The sequence below is a fragment of the Rhinichthys klamathensis genome, unplaced genomic scaffold, assembly GCF_029890125.1.
Source record: "Rhinichthys klamathensis goyatoka isolate OS25496 unplaced genomic scaffold, OSU_Roscu_1.1 h1tg000303l_1, whole genome shotgun sequence".
In the NCBI taxonomy this organism is placed as follows: Eukaryota; Metazoa; Chordata; class Actinopteri; order Cypriniformes; family Leuciscidae; genus Rhinichthys; species Rhinichthys klamathensis.
The window spans coordinates 645,730-662,875 of record NW_026606822.1 but is presented as its reverse complement, the minus strand read 5'-3'; the positions used below and the strand labels follow the sequence as shown (position 1 = coordinate 662,875).

Sequence of the window (17,146 nt, the reverse complement as noted above, 5' to 3'; positions counted from 1 at the left end):
CGATTGCCATTTCATTTGTGGACCAGGGTGGGAGACGAGTCCTACTCAGCAGTACTGTGTCAAAAACCAGGTGATCGATACAGGCCAGTTGGATACTTTTCCACAAAGATTCCTGTTACAATGATTGGTCAACCACGATGTATACAAGCCCTCGATGGTGCCACATGGGCAGTGGATGCTGTTGAAAATCTGATAGGAGCACAGACTATCATACTGCACACTCCACACAGTATAGTGGCGTTGTTGAACAATACAAACATCAAGACCATAACTGACGCGAGGAGAGCAAAATGGGAAGCAACTTTGTTAAACAAGGATTTGAGAGTGGAAATCATCAGAGACATTTCTCTTAACCCTGCAACAATGATGCTGGAACCACATGAGGGAACACCACACGAGTGTGAAAAACAAGTTGAAGAGGAAAGTCTTGGTCCTGTTAATCCAATCGCTCTTGAAAATCCAGATAAAGAGTTATGGGTCGATGGATCCAGTTATTATGTTGATGGAAAACGACATACTGGGTGGGCTGTAGTGGAAGCTGATGGAACTGTTGTGAAGAAAGGAGCTCTTTCTGGGCAATTTTCAGCACAAGTAGCTGAGCTCATAGCACTTACGGAAGCTTTTGAACTATCGGAAGGAGATCGAGTTAACATCTATACAGATAGTCGTTATGCTTTTGGGGTGGTCCATGACTACCTAGCTCTGTGGAAAAGACGTGGACTTATCACCGGCAGTGGGAGCGAAATACAACATGCTTCCATAATTCGCCGTTTGATTACAGCATGTCACTTACCCTGAGAAGCAGCCGTGATCAAAGTAAAATCACATCAATCTGACAAGTCCAAAGAAAGTCAAGGAAACACGGCAGCAGATGCAGCGGCTAGAGAAGCAGCTCTACTTCCTCTTACTCCTGTTACCTTGGTAAAGGAAAACAGCAAAGATAATCCTGAGCTCCATCTTCTGTCATATCAAATGGAGACAGATGAAGAGAAAGAGCAATGGATAAAAGCAGGAGCGAAAGAAGATGATCAAGGTATCTGGAGAATTCCAACAGGACAAGTGGTGATGCCTATCGGAACAAGAAGAGAACTGATGCAGCTGTATCATGGAAAAGTGCATGCTGGAGCAAAAGCAATGAAAGCTCAAATCAGCGAGACTTGGTGGTGGCCACGAATGATGAGAGACATTGATGATTACTGTAGGAGATGCTTGATCTGCATGAAAGCAAATGTGGGAAAATCTGTAAAGGTGCGAATGTCACATGCACCCAGACCAACAGGTCCATGGACACATCTCCAAATCGATTTCACAGGACCTTTATCACCCAGTGGAGGGTACCAATACATTCTAGTAATCATGGATAGATTTACTAGGTGGGTGGAAGCACTCCCTACGAAAAATTGCACTGCTGAAGCGGCAGCACGAGTAATGGTGGAAGAAGTTTTTCCTCGCTGGGGTCTTCCATATGAACTTGATTCTGACAATGGAACTCATTTCACTGGAAAATTGATGAAGGAAGCAATGAAATTGATGGGAATTAAACAGAAATTCCACATTCCCTATAGGCCAGAAAGCTCGGGCATGGTAGAGAGAATGAATCGATCATTGAAAACCGCACTTACCAAAGCCATTCTGCAAACTGGTCAAGGTTGGCATAAGTTATTACCTGCTATTCTGTGGAACTTGAGAGCAACTCCAAACCGAGTTACAGGACTAACCCCTTTTGAACTAATGACTGGAAGAGCAATGGTTCTACCTCCTGATGCTCCGCCACCTGCGGGAACAGGAGGAGACTCTACTTTGTTCCAAGAAAAGTTACGACGCTATCTCGCAATGCTGGACAAAGCTACTAAAGACAATAACAAGAAAGTGCGAGAAGCTCAACAGCAATGGGATGAAAAACACACCACTACTGACATTCCACACATTCCCGAGTTAGGCAGTTTTGTTATGATCAAACGAATTGCTAGGAAAGGTTTAGAGCCTAGATGGGAAGGACCATACGAGATACTCCTAACTACTGACACAAGTGTTTGTCTCAAAGGGAAGGGTGTAGGAACAGACAGATGGTATCATTGGTCACAAGTTAAACCTTGCTTAGTGAATGAACAAAATGATAATGACGGCTTATGGCCTGATATTGAGCACTGTTCATCCATTAGCTTTAAAGATTGGGAACAAAGAAGTGATGTTTAATTATTTCTCTGCTTCCATTTCAGGAATCAATTCCATTGACATTGATTAGAGATGGTTGCAAGTTATTCTCGATACCCAACGACAATGGTATGCTTATTTTTAATTTTACTTGGCATTTACCAAGGAAGCCACGCTTTATGGACTCCTCGAGTTCAAGAAATCAATCGGAATGCTACTCTGAAATCTGGCCAACATTTTAATCTACCCTTTATTTCCAAATGGGGATTATGGGATTGGGTGCCACGTAATGATAAAGATCTTGCTAAATATCGTGAGGACATCTTTGGAGGATGTAACTTTTATCATCAATGTTACAAAAGCAGAGTAATTTGGCCTGTGAAAGACGGGGGGTATTCTGGTAGTGCTCAAAGACGAGAAATTTGTTCAAAAGGACAATGTGAAGTTGTGGGGTTAGACCTCATAACGTCTACTAATGTGGAAATTAATTTCATTCTGAATCGTACTCACATGCTTACAATATGGGATTCGTTGGCCCAAGGGTGTATTTATCCCATAGTGTTGCCATGTGAAGGGTTTCTAAGGGATACTTCCTCGGGGACAACAAGATTCAAGGGAAATTATGTACGAGTATGGCATTCAGAAGATGAGAATGAATATTGTGAGACTGAACTAGAAACTGGGGAAATTGGAAGGTGTTTTTATCTTTCTGCGGAAAAGACAAACAAAGCTAAACATGTCCCGTTAGTTAAAATTGGCATTAATGAGAATTCGTTGTCAGGTTCTGGAACATTACCTTTGACTATGATATGGCCTCAATATGGGAAGCGCAATATTATGACAGTTAGGCGATTCCAATCAATGGGTGTTAGACAAGGAAATTCAGTAATTAGATTAGGAAGGAATGATATTGGGCTGAAGGTGAAATGCCGATGATTTCTACCACAGACTGTTGTGTTGAGGAACATGAGTGGGTAATTTGCTCATGCTCTACAATGTTTAGTCTATCTCTTAATGGTTCTGCAGTTTGGGAAGTAGTTCCTTTAGATCAAGCCACAGGTGCATGGCAGGTGTCAGAAGCACAGTGGTGCATATTACATGATGGGAAAAGTGAAAATATGATATACGGAGGGAAGTTGTGTCCAATTCCTCCTGATCCATTTTGTCTTGAGATTCTCTATCCTCTTCACTTGGGTGGAATTCATGTTCCACATGTGCAATTGTTGCAGTTAGAGCCACAATGGTGGAATAATGATTTAGTAGAAGAAAGGAATTATGAACTCTTTGAAATGGTTAGAAGAGTTAAAAAGAGTGTTAAAGCAGCTCAAGAGGAGGGAATTCAAGCAATGGGTCATGTTATCGTAGCAAACGGAATAGCTAAATTGATGTCTGAGAAAAAATTAACACAAATTCCGGGAAATCTATCATGGTCGGAATGGATAGTTTTGACTATGGTAGGTGTTTTGCTGTTTCTATTAACAATACAACTCATCATATGTGTTACTAGAAGGAAGAGTACCAAGCCTGTTAAGTTGAATATTATTAACCAAAAGGATAGAACCGAGAATGGGATATACGGAGTGAAATAGGAGATTTTACACATTCTACACTACGAAACACAACCTCACAAACAATGAACACCCGCTTACTGATTTACAACCCTAAGGGATAGGATCCTTTAACATCAACATTTATTTTTGTTTATTATTTTAGCACGGAACTGAAGGAGTTAATTACTTAACGAGTTCAGGCACGGGCAGAAGATTTATTACTTTTTTTTTTCTTAGATGATTGGGGTTCATTTTAAATGCTTACACATAGACGTTAAATTACACATAGCATGCGGGGACATAACATGGGTTGGGTTTTTCGTTTTCCTTTCTGTTTCTATTCTTCTATCCTTTGTCTATTTCTTGGTCTGCTATTTCTTCTCCTCACTATCACTTCAATAGGTTGGCCACCTGGGGATGATGGTGTGGAACTGACGGCCGTAGTTCCAGTGGAGGGAGATGAAGACTAAAATTTCATCTTTGAATATAATTTCATTAATTAATATTATGTATCTGTATTATTATTCTTTATTTAGTATTCATAATAAGTTGTATTATCTTATGAAGTTTAAAATGCATGAGTAGACTATAGATTGCATGGACACATGTGTTTAAGGAACATATTTTAGACACAAGGAGGGTAGCTGGGAGGATTATGTATTCTGCTTAGAGGTATGTAATGTTCACTTAGCAGAGAGTTCCAATGATGAATATACTTCAAATGTGTACAGTTGGTATGCTCTTTGCAAGAAAATGAATGTTTCAACTGATGCAAATGTACCATTTGTATACCACTAATGTATACACTGAGAAATAGTTTCTTAATGTGGAAAGTGGATTGTACCATGTGCATATACATTTCATTTTAAGCATAAGCAATATGTTTTGTTACCTTACAAGGAAGCTGTAAGACTCTCTGTGATGTATAAAAACTCAATCTTACTGTACTACAGCAGAGAAACATGGAGGCATGACTGGGTGAGAGGAAGGAGAAACACGAAACGCATAGACCTGGCATGAATATAACATCTTCTCAGAGTTTCTCTCCTGACATATAAGAATAAAAATCTTTCTTGGCAAGATAACTGGTGTCTGGTCCCGTGAATTAAATAATAACGGGGAAAAGGCTTAATTCCAAGTCTACAATAATGCAGACAAAAGAAATGCATATTTAAAGCCATAACCAGTCTGGAGAGGTGTAAATGTGTGCAGGGGAGACTGAGACTGAATGGGGCTCGTTTTGCACCACAAAACAACAGCTAGACAATAGACTGAATAGATGACTAAACATCAGTTTGCATTTTAGAGTCTAATCAAAATAAAGTAATTTGACATGATCTTGAAAAACATTTAACTAAATACAGAGTTTTAGACTTATCATTTTCAGATTTTAAATATAAAATGGTTACACATATGGCTTTAGCTGCAGTGCATTTCTAGATTGCTCCAGGGCCAACTTCAATTTTATTTTCATGAAGATGTTTCATAAAAATAAATTTCTAATAACTCTACAAAACTTTGAAGCTATTTAAAAAAATTAATTCATTATGACAATAATTAATTCTACATTTACAATAAACTACCAGGTGTAAGCTTTCAAATGAGATCATACTTGTGCTTTTAGTGCAAAGGGTTCATGAACTGTATCTGTTTCAGTTTGGGAATGCCATTTCTGGGGATTTTTCAAAAGTGGGCTTGCAGCTTAAAGCTGCAGTAGGGAGTTTTGAGAAAACGTTGACTTAGCCTGAAAATTTGAACAAGCACAACTTACAGGTCCCACCCCCTTGCTCTCTGCTGCACTACAGCCCTCCCTCCACAGCTCGTCCTCCACAGCGGAGCCTGTCGTGAACGCGCAGGCTAGTAAACAGGGCCACCGATGACGGCGGATAAAAAGTTATATGGCACATTCACTAATAGGGACTAAACGTCAATAATATGCTTTACATTGACTATGGCCTGCCCATACTTTGACTACAAACTTGGTCCTCAAATCATTATGTATTTTCCAATAGCCTACATGTAATTTTATAACGTTGCACTCTTTCTATAAGTTATAAATAGCTAGTAAGATAACGTTAATATAACGGTAAGTAACATTACAGTATGTAAGTAATTATTCTAGCGATATATAATGCTAGATAAGGTGTGCTAGCTAGTACATTATTTCAGCAACATGACAAGCCAGTGAATTAGCAGGTTTCAATTATTGCTTAGCAGAGTGCGTGACATTTTATCAGCTAGAGTTTTGACACCGAGTCAATGGGCTCTGTGTAATTCTTTCTTTTTCGCTTGTTTATCGTCATCAGTCTTTTTCCTTTTACCTCTTTGTTTTATTAGCAGGTGTCACTCGAGAATTGGCAGTTTAGGTTGTTTCTCCGTCATAAGCACAGCTGCAGCACGCCGGCCATCTTGAGTTTGAACGACGGCTCGCGCTCCGGCGCTCGCGCTGTGCAAGAGAGGGGTGTGATCAGCGCACAAGAGCGTGACTGACACTGCTAAGACACTCCTCCTGGCTCTGATTGGTTGTTTCTGACCGGGAGCGTGTATTTCTTGCAAATGACAATAGGACCACTAGGAGGAGCCAGAGGAGCTTGATTTTTACACAGATTATCTGTCTCATATTCTACTGTCAGGACATAATGACAGTTTTAGCAAATACATGTTTTCAAAAGTTACCTACAGGAGCTTTAACAGGTTAAGAAAATTTACTGGACAAAAATATATATTTTTTTCAGCCATGAAACATCTAGATCAATCAAGGTACAAAAGTTATTCAGTCAAGAGCAATGAGTGATTTTTTTTGTCTCAAAGTCTTTTGTTTAATTAAAAATGTAAAAAGACAGCAGCAGGAATTTTAGGCTGCTGTCACTTTAAGAGAGCTAATGCATGGATCCAATATGCTGTCATACATGCGTTTTCTTTCTCAACTGTTTACGGTCATTTAAGAGTGACATAACTGACTATGTTTACTAGGGGTGGGCGTTATACCGGTATGAACGTGACTACCGGTATTATGTTGTACCATGATATGGATTTTGCGATACCGAGAATACCGTTAGATATACATAAATCCAAATTTTGTAGTTATATTGTTTTGTTCAATTTGGTACTCTTTACAACGTTAAAATAACACTACTAATGACGATATAAAGTCGAGGCTGAACTTAACCTTTTCCTCTTGTGTCCAACTCGCGTGATGCACAGGCATTAATAATCAAACACTGAGAGCATGGTAACAGTCCAGTGTTTCCCACACAGACTAATTCGTGGCGGTGCGCCACAATCAACACCGGCCGCCACATAATGCGTTTCGTTATTATTATTATTATTATTTTTTAACGCTATTTAAAACACGCAGTGTATTCGTTCTCTGTCACTGTGACAGTGTGTCACTCCGTCTTGTCACACACGCGCCTCTCGCACACGGACACACACACACACACAGCGTCTGTTTATTAGGCGCCGGACGGGATAAAAGCGAAGCGAACTCCGCGATCAACAGCGAGAGAGACCGCGTGTGTCCGAGCATTAGTAAATTGATACATAGTAATATTATATATAATTACTATATAAGAGGTATGAAAGTTCGATAAATGGACAACAATATATATAAAAACAACAATTAAATTCTCACCACTGAATTAGCAGGATGTAGCCTACTTCTCTCTTTTGGTCAGTATACAAAAACTTCTCGGTTAACATAATGTTGTCTTCAATTAGGCCTAAGTGTCAAACCTCTCTGAAATCACACTATTTCATATTTATTGATTATAACGTCCGGACAGTGAAAAATATTGTGATTTGAATTTTTGCTCATATCGCCCACCCCTAATGAGGATACTTGCCAGGACAAGCATTTTGACAATTTTGTTTGAATATGTCTGTTCAAGTGCAAGAAGACGTGCAAGAGAGCTCAATTCAGTTTTCGTGTGCTGTCTGAGACGTGGATTTCTGGGCTCTTGCTTCAGATCTTTGTGCGCAGAAAACTTTCCACTTCCCGCGAAAAACGAGTTCTTGATGCTGCACTGGCCCGGCATCTGTTCCAATCATCGTTCACGTTTGGTCTCACAGCTTTGCGTTGTTAGAATTCATACAATTTTTAACAACCAACTGGCAATTGACACTGTTTTATATACTCACCATACTTGATTTTCACTCTCGTTTGACGCTTGGTGAATGTTAATTTTACGCCCTTGGTCTATTATTTTACCTACTGATATTGTCACATGATCTTAAGGAAATGGACCCACCGATAAATGAGGGTCGTCTCTGAAGAGACGTCCCTTTAAAAATGAATGGTCACCTTTCAGCATTAGCTGAAGAGCCCTAATGGTTTTTGTCTCAGACAGTCCGACCCCAAAGTGATTATGAAATGTCCTATATCAAAGACACAAACCGTCGTCCGTCTCTCAGATTATGACAGTAACTGCTACCCAACCGATAAAATCTCTTTTACTGAGTTGACTTTGGATGTCACCTTGGGTCACTTTTGATTGTTTTAGACTCATTTTAGGGTGTTTTAGTGATGATTTAGGATTGGGGGCTAGCTCAACTGGCACAGGCAATTATGGGTAGTGCTATTTTTCTTTTCCTAAAGAGTTTTATGAGAAGCATTACAAATTTTAATGAAACATAACTGAGATCCAAGTTTAATGAGCTATAAAAGAGTAATGGATTGTTACCGTAGTAACAGTGATTCTACTATTAAGTTAAAAATAAAAATGATTGTTTAACAACCAATGTCATTTTTAACTAATTGAGAGAAATAGAAGCGAGTAAGCACAAGATGTTTATTTACTCACTCTGAGCTTTCCGTCAGCTGATATGAGATGAGATGAGATAGTACATTGTGCTGTTGCCAATGTTTCCATACAGTAAACACTCATTTATCTGAGCCTGAGGTTACCAAAGGTTATATATGTTTGTCTGCCTGAGAAAGTTATGTTTTAAATGTGTGACAGAGTGTCACAGTACAGCTGGTTGGTTCTCGATTGAGTTTTAATTGAAGAAGCTTTAGTATGTTTAGTCTGAATTTATTGAATGTAATTTATCATGCTGACTAATTTCATCAGTTGTACAGGACCAGTGGGAATGTTTTGTTAGAGCTTTATATCCAGTGTTGAGCAGAATGATTTGTTTTTATTTCCTTTTGTAGCACTTAATTCATAAAATATGACGAAATCGTATGATATTGTGAGAGCTGAATCATACAAAAAGGCACGGTTTTTATAGTTTTTTTTTTGTGTGTGTTAATCATGGCTAGGTTTGGGTCATACATATTTCTACAACTTTTTATTTCTAAGAACTTACCACTTGGTTATTTTCATCACGTGTCTAGTAAGTAAAGACATCATTTGAAAAGCGAGCACCTGCCCATAGCTGTGGATCATCTGTCTCAGGTGAAAGGGAGGGAAGAGAGGAGGGATAGGAAGCAGAAAAGGAGGGACACACTCTCACACACTGAGACAGAGGCACAAAACAAGTACCCAGTGAAAGAGCCAGAGACGGAGGTGAAGAGACTGTCGAGGGAAAACAGAAGAATGTCTCACAGGAAGAGGAGCTTTACTTTTGGAGCATATGGGGGGTAAGAGCGACTACTGGGTATTTGTGTGTGTGTGACAAGAACAGATGATGGTGACTTTGATTTCTCATTTGTTCTGTGAGGAGTAACCATTCACAGAGCAGGAAGCACATTGCTGGATGTTTATATGCCATTGCAGTTAATGTTCACTGGCTACTATGGTTTATAGATGCTAACTTCCAGTTCTAGGTTGCAGATGTTGATTGATCATGCATTCGGTATTATCAGCAAACATGATGTCTTCTAATCAATGTTCATACCGTTTCTGAATGCTTTATTTTGATGTTTCAAGGTGCTGCATTATTTTCTGCAAGGCTATGAAGAGCTATGACTTGGTTGGTTTGGTTAAAACAGTTTTAATTTAGGCTTTTATTCAATTATAAACACGAGAATGAACCTCATTGGTGAATAAAAGCATAAATTCATAAATTGAGTAAAGTGAGTTGATGAATAAAAGCATAAATTCAACCTGTTGTTCATTATATAAAGTGATCGTGTCTCATCAGAACATTTGGACTAAACCGCTCAATTGATATGGATTAGTTTTACGATCTCTTTATGAACTTTTTGAAGCGTCAAAGTGGTAGTTGCGTAGCTGTCAATGGAGGGACCGAAAGCTCTCAGATTTCATCAAAAAGAAAAACGCAAGTCTTGCAGGTTTGGAACGACATGAGGGTGAGTAATTAAGGACTGACACAATAAAGGGAAATTCTCTAAAAGTAGACATACGTTTTTAGTTTAATTTATTCACAAAAATAAGTTATTACTTGCACAATGTCTTTTATACTTGCACATGTTGTTACTTGACACCGTCTTGTTGGGCCTGCTTGGTTAGAACGGTTCAGTTGGAACGCTGAGAGTTTGATGATGGTAAGATGATGTCAGAGATTGCTAAGATGTCTCTTCAAACAAAGAGGTAAACACGAGTCATGTAGTGATTTGTGACATTCGTCTTGTATCTATTGCCTGAAACTTTATATGTGAAGTTTAAAGCACTTTTGTGTTGAAATAACAGATCATATAAATAGAGCACCCTTAATGAAAAAAAATAGTTTTTTTGCTACATCTGCTGGTCTTTGGCATTGCACCTACATCACCAGGTTTAACAGGTTTGTATTTTGGATTGCATAAGCAATCTGAAACCGGTTCTGTTTGATCCAGCATGTTTACTGACACATGCTCGTACAAACACACTGATCCCCATTTGGTGATTTATAGGCTTTGTTTCCACAGTCAGTGGCTCGGCTCCAATATTTACTCCTGAACTCATGTGTGTTTACAATGAATTTGTGTTGGTAGAGGGGTTTACTTGTGTCATATACGGTTTGATTACATTTTTAAATTAAAATCAGTGTTTGCAATTGCATATGACAAATTTTCCCATGCCTTTTACACCTATGCACTCTTAAAAATAAAGGTTCCAAAAGGCTTTTATTGCAGCGATGCCATGGAAGAACCATTTTTGGTTCCACAAAGAACCTTTCAGTGAAAATAAAATTATTTTGTTTCATTTATATTTTTTATTTTTAAGTGCATTTTATAATATGAATTGAAGAAAATGTCAGGGATGCATATCTGTATAAATCCTGTGTAATTTAGTTAAGTTAATTATTGAAAAATCGCATCCTCCTGACCTGCCCTTAAAATCAGCAATAAGTCATTTAAGAATATAAATTTAAACACAAAGTACTACCATTTGATTAAATGGTAACACTTCAGAATATGGTTTAATTTGTTAACATTAGTTAATGTATTACCGTTACTACATGAACTAACCATGAGCAATTCATTTGTTTCTGTATTTGTTCATTTTTAACGTTAACATTCAATTATAAAAATACAGCTGTTCATTGTTTGTTTATGTTAGTTCACATTGCATTAACTAATGCAAACATTTTCAACTTATACATTATTTTAATAATGTATCTGTAAATGTTGAAATTAACATGGGATAATATCCAGCCGAATGTTATCACAGAACAAACCCCCGACAGGGTGATCAGGACCCCGACGTGAAGCGGAGTCTACTTGCCACGTAAGTGAATAATTAGACACGAAATATTGAATATTGAGTCAAAATATTTGAACGCAAAGCTTCCACGGAGAGAGTTGCTAGCGCTGCAAATTCAAACTAGACAGACATTTAAGGGATATGGTACAGTCATACCACTTATTACACAGCATTTCGCCACATAAATAATTATGGGGATAACCTGTACCTGTTTGTTATCTTATAATCCAACAGTGTACAAAACAATCGTCGCAAAATGGCAGGAGCTGCGTTCGTATGAAACAATAGAGAGCGAGTCCACAATACTGGATGACTGTACACAAAATATTGATTTGACTTGAGTTTTAATATTTTATTAGCTCATCAAATGCAAAACTTCCACGAGGAAAAAACAATCCCTGGTGCTGCTGACTTCAGTAACCCGGATGAGCCTGTGTTATCTGTTTTCACCGGTTGTTATCGGGGAATAACATACCACTGGATGGCGCGATTGACCAATCAGAATCAAGAATTCCACAGAGCCGTGTAATAACAAAGGTTAATAAATGCTGTAGAAGTGGAGATCATCATAACTAATGTAGTTAACGCCCTGGGGTCGGTGGAGGCGCCGGCGCGATCACTAATGTTAACTAATGAAACCTTATTCTAAAGTGTTACCGTTTGAACAATATCATGTGGGCTAAAATGACATTTTAATCGATTGACACTTCATTATTCAAAATAAATGTGGAGGACTGTTAGCTAAAGCAGCTAATAAAAGATCACTGTCCTTTCCTTCAAGGTAATGGAAATATTTGTTGCTCTATATGCTCTACCTGAAGTGTTACTACATTTTGTTGACACAACAGCCACTCTTTCCCCTTGCGCTCAGCAGAAGTGCTGTGACTGACTGCCCACAAGCCCTGCGGACGTCTGACATTTACAGCAAAGCCAGTAAATGGAGATATCCTGATGAGTCTGGTTGGAAAACGGTTACTTTCGGTCTCAAATCTTTTGTTGAAAGATTTGATCAAGGTTATTGGTCCTTTTTCAACACAGGGGTTTGTAGAACCACCTTGTGGCAAGAAATGAAATGACACCAATTACATTAGCCTGGAAAATAAGGGGTTTTTTTCACGCAAAATCACCATTGTATTCAGCTTTGTCTATTTTGATATTCAGTCTTATGAAAGGTCTTATTCAGAAAACATCTGAGGGCTGAGCTGTTTTTAAACCAAGTCGAGTCATGGCGTATTCTTAGAACAAAGCCGCAGCTGCTCTTCGGAGAAACGTTAGAGAAGCCGCTTCTCTCATTAGCGTCTCACAACCGCAAATGCCCTCGGTACAATTGTACAGCTTTTTGTCAGGCAGAATTGTTGAGAATCACTCAAAACATAAAAAGTGCATAAACACAAAGTAATAAGATCAGGGGTTAAAGGTGTCACGGACCGCACATTGAGCGAAGATGGCTTTTCAAGGGATTTTAGTGATAGCAATTGCTTGTATTAATTGATGATGTGCTCCAGTGGTTCTTCATTATCCTTTTGGCCCTCACCCTTCGTTAACTTGATAGATTGGCTGAGTCATTATCACATCAGGTCAAGTGTTAAAGTGCATGAGGAGTTTGTCAGCACTGAATTGATTATCCGTTAGCATTTAGCAGGCTCTGGTTGGAGTTTGATTGCCAGAATGTGTTAAAAGAGTGAAATCAGGCAATGGCTATAAGAGCTTTACAGTTGTGTCAGTATTGAAATGCTTATGATTTTGACTTTTTGTCAATGTTTTTCTTTTTTCTTCACAGAGTGGACAAAACCTTCTCCAGGTCAAGACTTAATTGGTAAGGCTTCTCTTTCTTAAAGGTAGTTTACACACCTAGTGCTAAACCCATGCAATATTAGCAAACACATTTTTAAATATATTTAACGTGTGCAATATTTATACATAAATGACAACATATAAAAACTGAAAATTGTATCCATTGATAAGCGTTTATAGGCACAAAGTGGTAATAATAACTGTGTTTCCAAGTTGGAAGTCAAATTTCAAGTGACGTTTTATGGGACTTTTTTTCAAGTAGGAATTTGAGAATTATTACTTTCCAAGTTTAATGCGATACAGCACACATTCATTAATTGTTAAATTGGGTGCAAGTGGCTATATATCAGACAAACAAACAAACTAACAAACAAAAGCAATCAGTACATTTTTCTTGTGTTTTTATTTGTCTAAACATCCTTGTGTTGAACAAGATGAAACTTGAGAAGCTAAATTACAAATTAAAAGACTTGTTTTCAGAGAGTATATATTCAATATTTTTTGTTAATTAATTGTCAATTTTTTATTATTTTTGTTAGCATATATGCATAATAACAATAAATGTATGTGGTTTTAAAGGATTTTTTTTCTTGTTATATGGATATATTTATATTTTTTATAACATATCTACATATTTTTTATATAATTCATTAAATTAGAATTTTTCATTTATTTTCCCCCCCAGTTTAGTGTACCACAATCCCTTAGGCTCTATTGGCTTTCATGTCATAATATTTTTCCTCATTGTACATGGAGTTTGGACACAAGGCACTAACTTTGTCATCACATTCCATAACCGTAAAGGTCACCTAAAGTCCTGTAATCGGTGTGTGAGTGGTTGTGAAGGCAGATTGGATCCGGTTACCCCACAAATACAAGCAAACTCTGATATAGCTTTGGCATCAGCCACCCCCACCCTATACTACTGGTGGAAAGTTTTACATCTGCTTGACTGACAGCGTTATTACTACAGAGGGAGCTGGTTATGTGTAAAGCAGGTTTATAATGGCTGTGAAGAGGTTGTGTCTGGAGAGAAGAGGGAACGAGAAGGGAGAGGGCGAATGCCGGAATATAATTATGCCGGGACCTGGGTTTCTCTCCACGTGTATCATCCCAAATGAGCGCCGCAATGCATGCTAATGTGACGAGAGACCCAAAAGAAACGGTGCACATGGAAAACTATCTTTATTTTAGCTTTCTTTATACTATTCTTTCCCCCCCTTTTTTCTTACATTTGTTTTCTCTGTATTCTCCTCCTTTATATTGCCATCTCTCTGACTTTTTCTCTTTTCCGCTCTCACATACACAAGTGTTTCAACAGCTCGTTTAGTTGCATAAACATGAAGTAACACATAAAGTACCAATATCCTTTTTTTCTTCTTCAGGTAAACAGTTTTTTTCTTCAGATTTTTCAGTTGTTCATGTATTAGAAGACACAAAAGACGTTCTTTGAAAATGAAAACACTAGATCTAGAGTCTATTTGCACTGTAAAGTAAGTTGTTTTAATAGTACTACTGCTATATTAAACTGTGGTTTGTCACTCGACCTGCAACATACAAAATACAAATATACCTCACATTGTGTGGCTGTAAAATTTAAAAAAATTTCATTGGGTGATGAAGTATTTCATTTTTTTATTGTGTTTTTATTTCAAAATGCAATATATATATATATATATATATATATATATATATATATATATATATATATATATATATATATATATATATATATATATATATATATATATATTTAAACATTTGCTACATTTGAGAACAGAAAATTTCCCTTTTTTATTTATGAAGCTGTTGGTTGATTATGTAACCAGTTGTGCTATTTAAGTAGGCACAGTTATCGATCAGTTCGAGAATCTCAAAATGATCAAATATCACCCGATTAATCTGCCTTTTCTTTGGAAATATAAAAATATAACACTATTTGTAAAAACACAATTTGGCAACAATCTCCTCAAACACAGTACATACAGAAATGAACAGACTGTAAAAACAGATTAAATCACAGTTTTTAATTTCACCGTTTGCCTTTTCAAGGGCTCTTTTGTCGTGCATGTTTGGAATTTCACTGCACTTTGCATCCGAACACTTCCTCTCATATACGCCCACTGCTGCTGTCAGAGCCTGTGCTGTTTAGAGACACAATGCTTTTATGATTAGACCTATTCAGATCAGTATTACGCATCAGCTTGGTATTCTCTTCTGTATGGCATGAATGTCTCTGCTGTTACAGTTGCCGAGACGTGGCCCGTGTAGGCTTTTCTAGGCTGTTCTTTATCTTGCTGGCCTGAGAAAATTGTTAAGACAGCTCTCAGATTTATAAGAAACAGGCTGTAAAGGGGCGTACGGAGGCGAAAGAAAAAAGCTGTGCGCTGGATGTTGTGTCACCATGTCCTTTCTCATGGGACGAGCAAGTGCTTGGGATGAAAGCTGCCAGGGACAGCAGGGACACTTTTAAGTGATGCTGTTGATGCAGCGTAGGTTGGATAAACTACTCTGAAAGGACAATGTTAATACTATGGTGCTTTGCTTTGCACTTTGGTACTGAATGATTACCATGTTTATACACCATGGTATTTATATGGTACACCAAGGTACTTCAAAGAATGTCAAGGTAATACCATGCATCATGTCCAGTACATGTCCAAAAATTATTATACATAAATGCCTTATATATTACTATGGTACATTGTCCAAAAAACATGGATAATAGTTGACTTTTTTTTTGTTTTTTTTAAACAGCACCTTTTATTTTACACAAATAAGGTACAAAAAACATCTGAAACTCTTCCTTTGCCTGTGAAAGAAAGCTTTAGGAAAACAAAAATGATTTTTTTTAATTTTTTTTAATTATTATTAAGAAAAGCATCACAAGCACAGTACAAGCATCAGATTGTTACATAATTAAATAAAGGGAAAAAATAAAAAAATAAACAAACATAATAAATGCTCAAATGCGGATGAACATATAATCACAGTAACATATGCATACATATAAACAACTAAATAAACCAGAGGGAGAAAAAAAAAAAAAAAAGGGTTTATCCAGAGCTCATCTCCTTAAAATAATCTAAAAAAGGGCTCCAAGATTTCAAGAAAAGATCGGGTTTCATTCTAACTCCCAATTTAATCTTTTCAAGTTTGAGGGCAAAAAGTAGGTCAAAAACCCACTGACGGTAGGTCGGAGGAGATGGCAGCTTCCAATTAATTAGTATAAGCCGTCTAGCCAACAATGTGCAAAGTGCAATATTGTCCATTTCTAAAGATGTAAGATTAACATTTTCCGGAAGAACCCCAAATAAAGCTGTCAATGGGTTGGGGTCTATTACTATGGTAAGAATTTCTGAGAGACAACTAAAAATTCCCCCCCAAAACCTTAATAACTTAGGACAGGACCAAAAAGAATGAAACAGAGAGGCTGGCTCCACAACACAGCGTGGGCAGGTGGGGTCTAATTCAGGAAATATCTTGCTGAGTTGCACCCTAGACCAATGAATACGATGCACTACCTTAAATTGAATAAGCCTATGTCTAGAGCTAACTGAAGAAGAATGTATCCTTTTTAAGATAGTGTCCCAGGTTTCATCTTCTAACAAAATACTTAAGTCCTGCTCCCAGAGAGATTTTAATGATCCGCTAGATGGGGTTTGTTTGTCATTTATTATACTGTAAATCTTTGAAATGGCACCCCTTATACATTTATGTTGATCTAAAATACACTCGAAGACACCACTAGGAGAGGCAGAGGGGAACTCCAGAAAATGTTTACGGGCAAAGCTCCGAACTTGAAAATACCGGAATAAATGGGAATTGGACAAAGAAAATTTATTTTTAAGTTGGTCAAATGAAGCAAAATTATTATCTATAAATAGCTGATCAATTGTAACCAGACCTTGTGACTTCCAAATATTGAAAGCCCCATCAAAAAGAGAGGGCGGAAAAGAAGCGTTACTGGCAATGGGTGCAGCTGAAGAAAGACCCTTAAGCTCTAGAGCTCTGCGGAACTGAGTCCAAATCCTCAGAGAATGTTTAACAATTGGA

General features: G+C 37.6%; 1 protein-coding gene across 2 annotated transcripts in view; it reads left to right on the top strand.

Annotated features, from left to right (window-relative positions):
- rap1gapb (RAP1 GTPase activating protein b) overlaps nucleotides 1-17,146 on the top strand; it is a 115,655-nt gene that overhangs the window by 59,420 nt on the left and 39,089 nt on the right. Inside the window, exons 1-2 of one of the 2 annotated variants that reach the window (XM_056270386.1) lie at nucleotides 9,167-9,288; nucleotides 13,077-13,112. In XM_056270386.1, the coding sequence (XP_056126361.1) occupies nucleotides 9,245-9,288; nucleotides 13,077-13,112 (80 nt within the window). In that variant the 5' untranslated portion in view covers nucleotides 9,167-9,244. Of the gene's footprint in view, nucleotides 1-9,166; nucleotides 9,289-13,076; nucleotides 13,113-17,146 lie in introns of those variants that run through there. The other variant, XM_056270391.1, reaches the window with a different exon arrangement.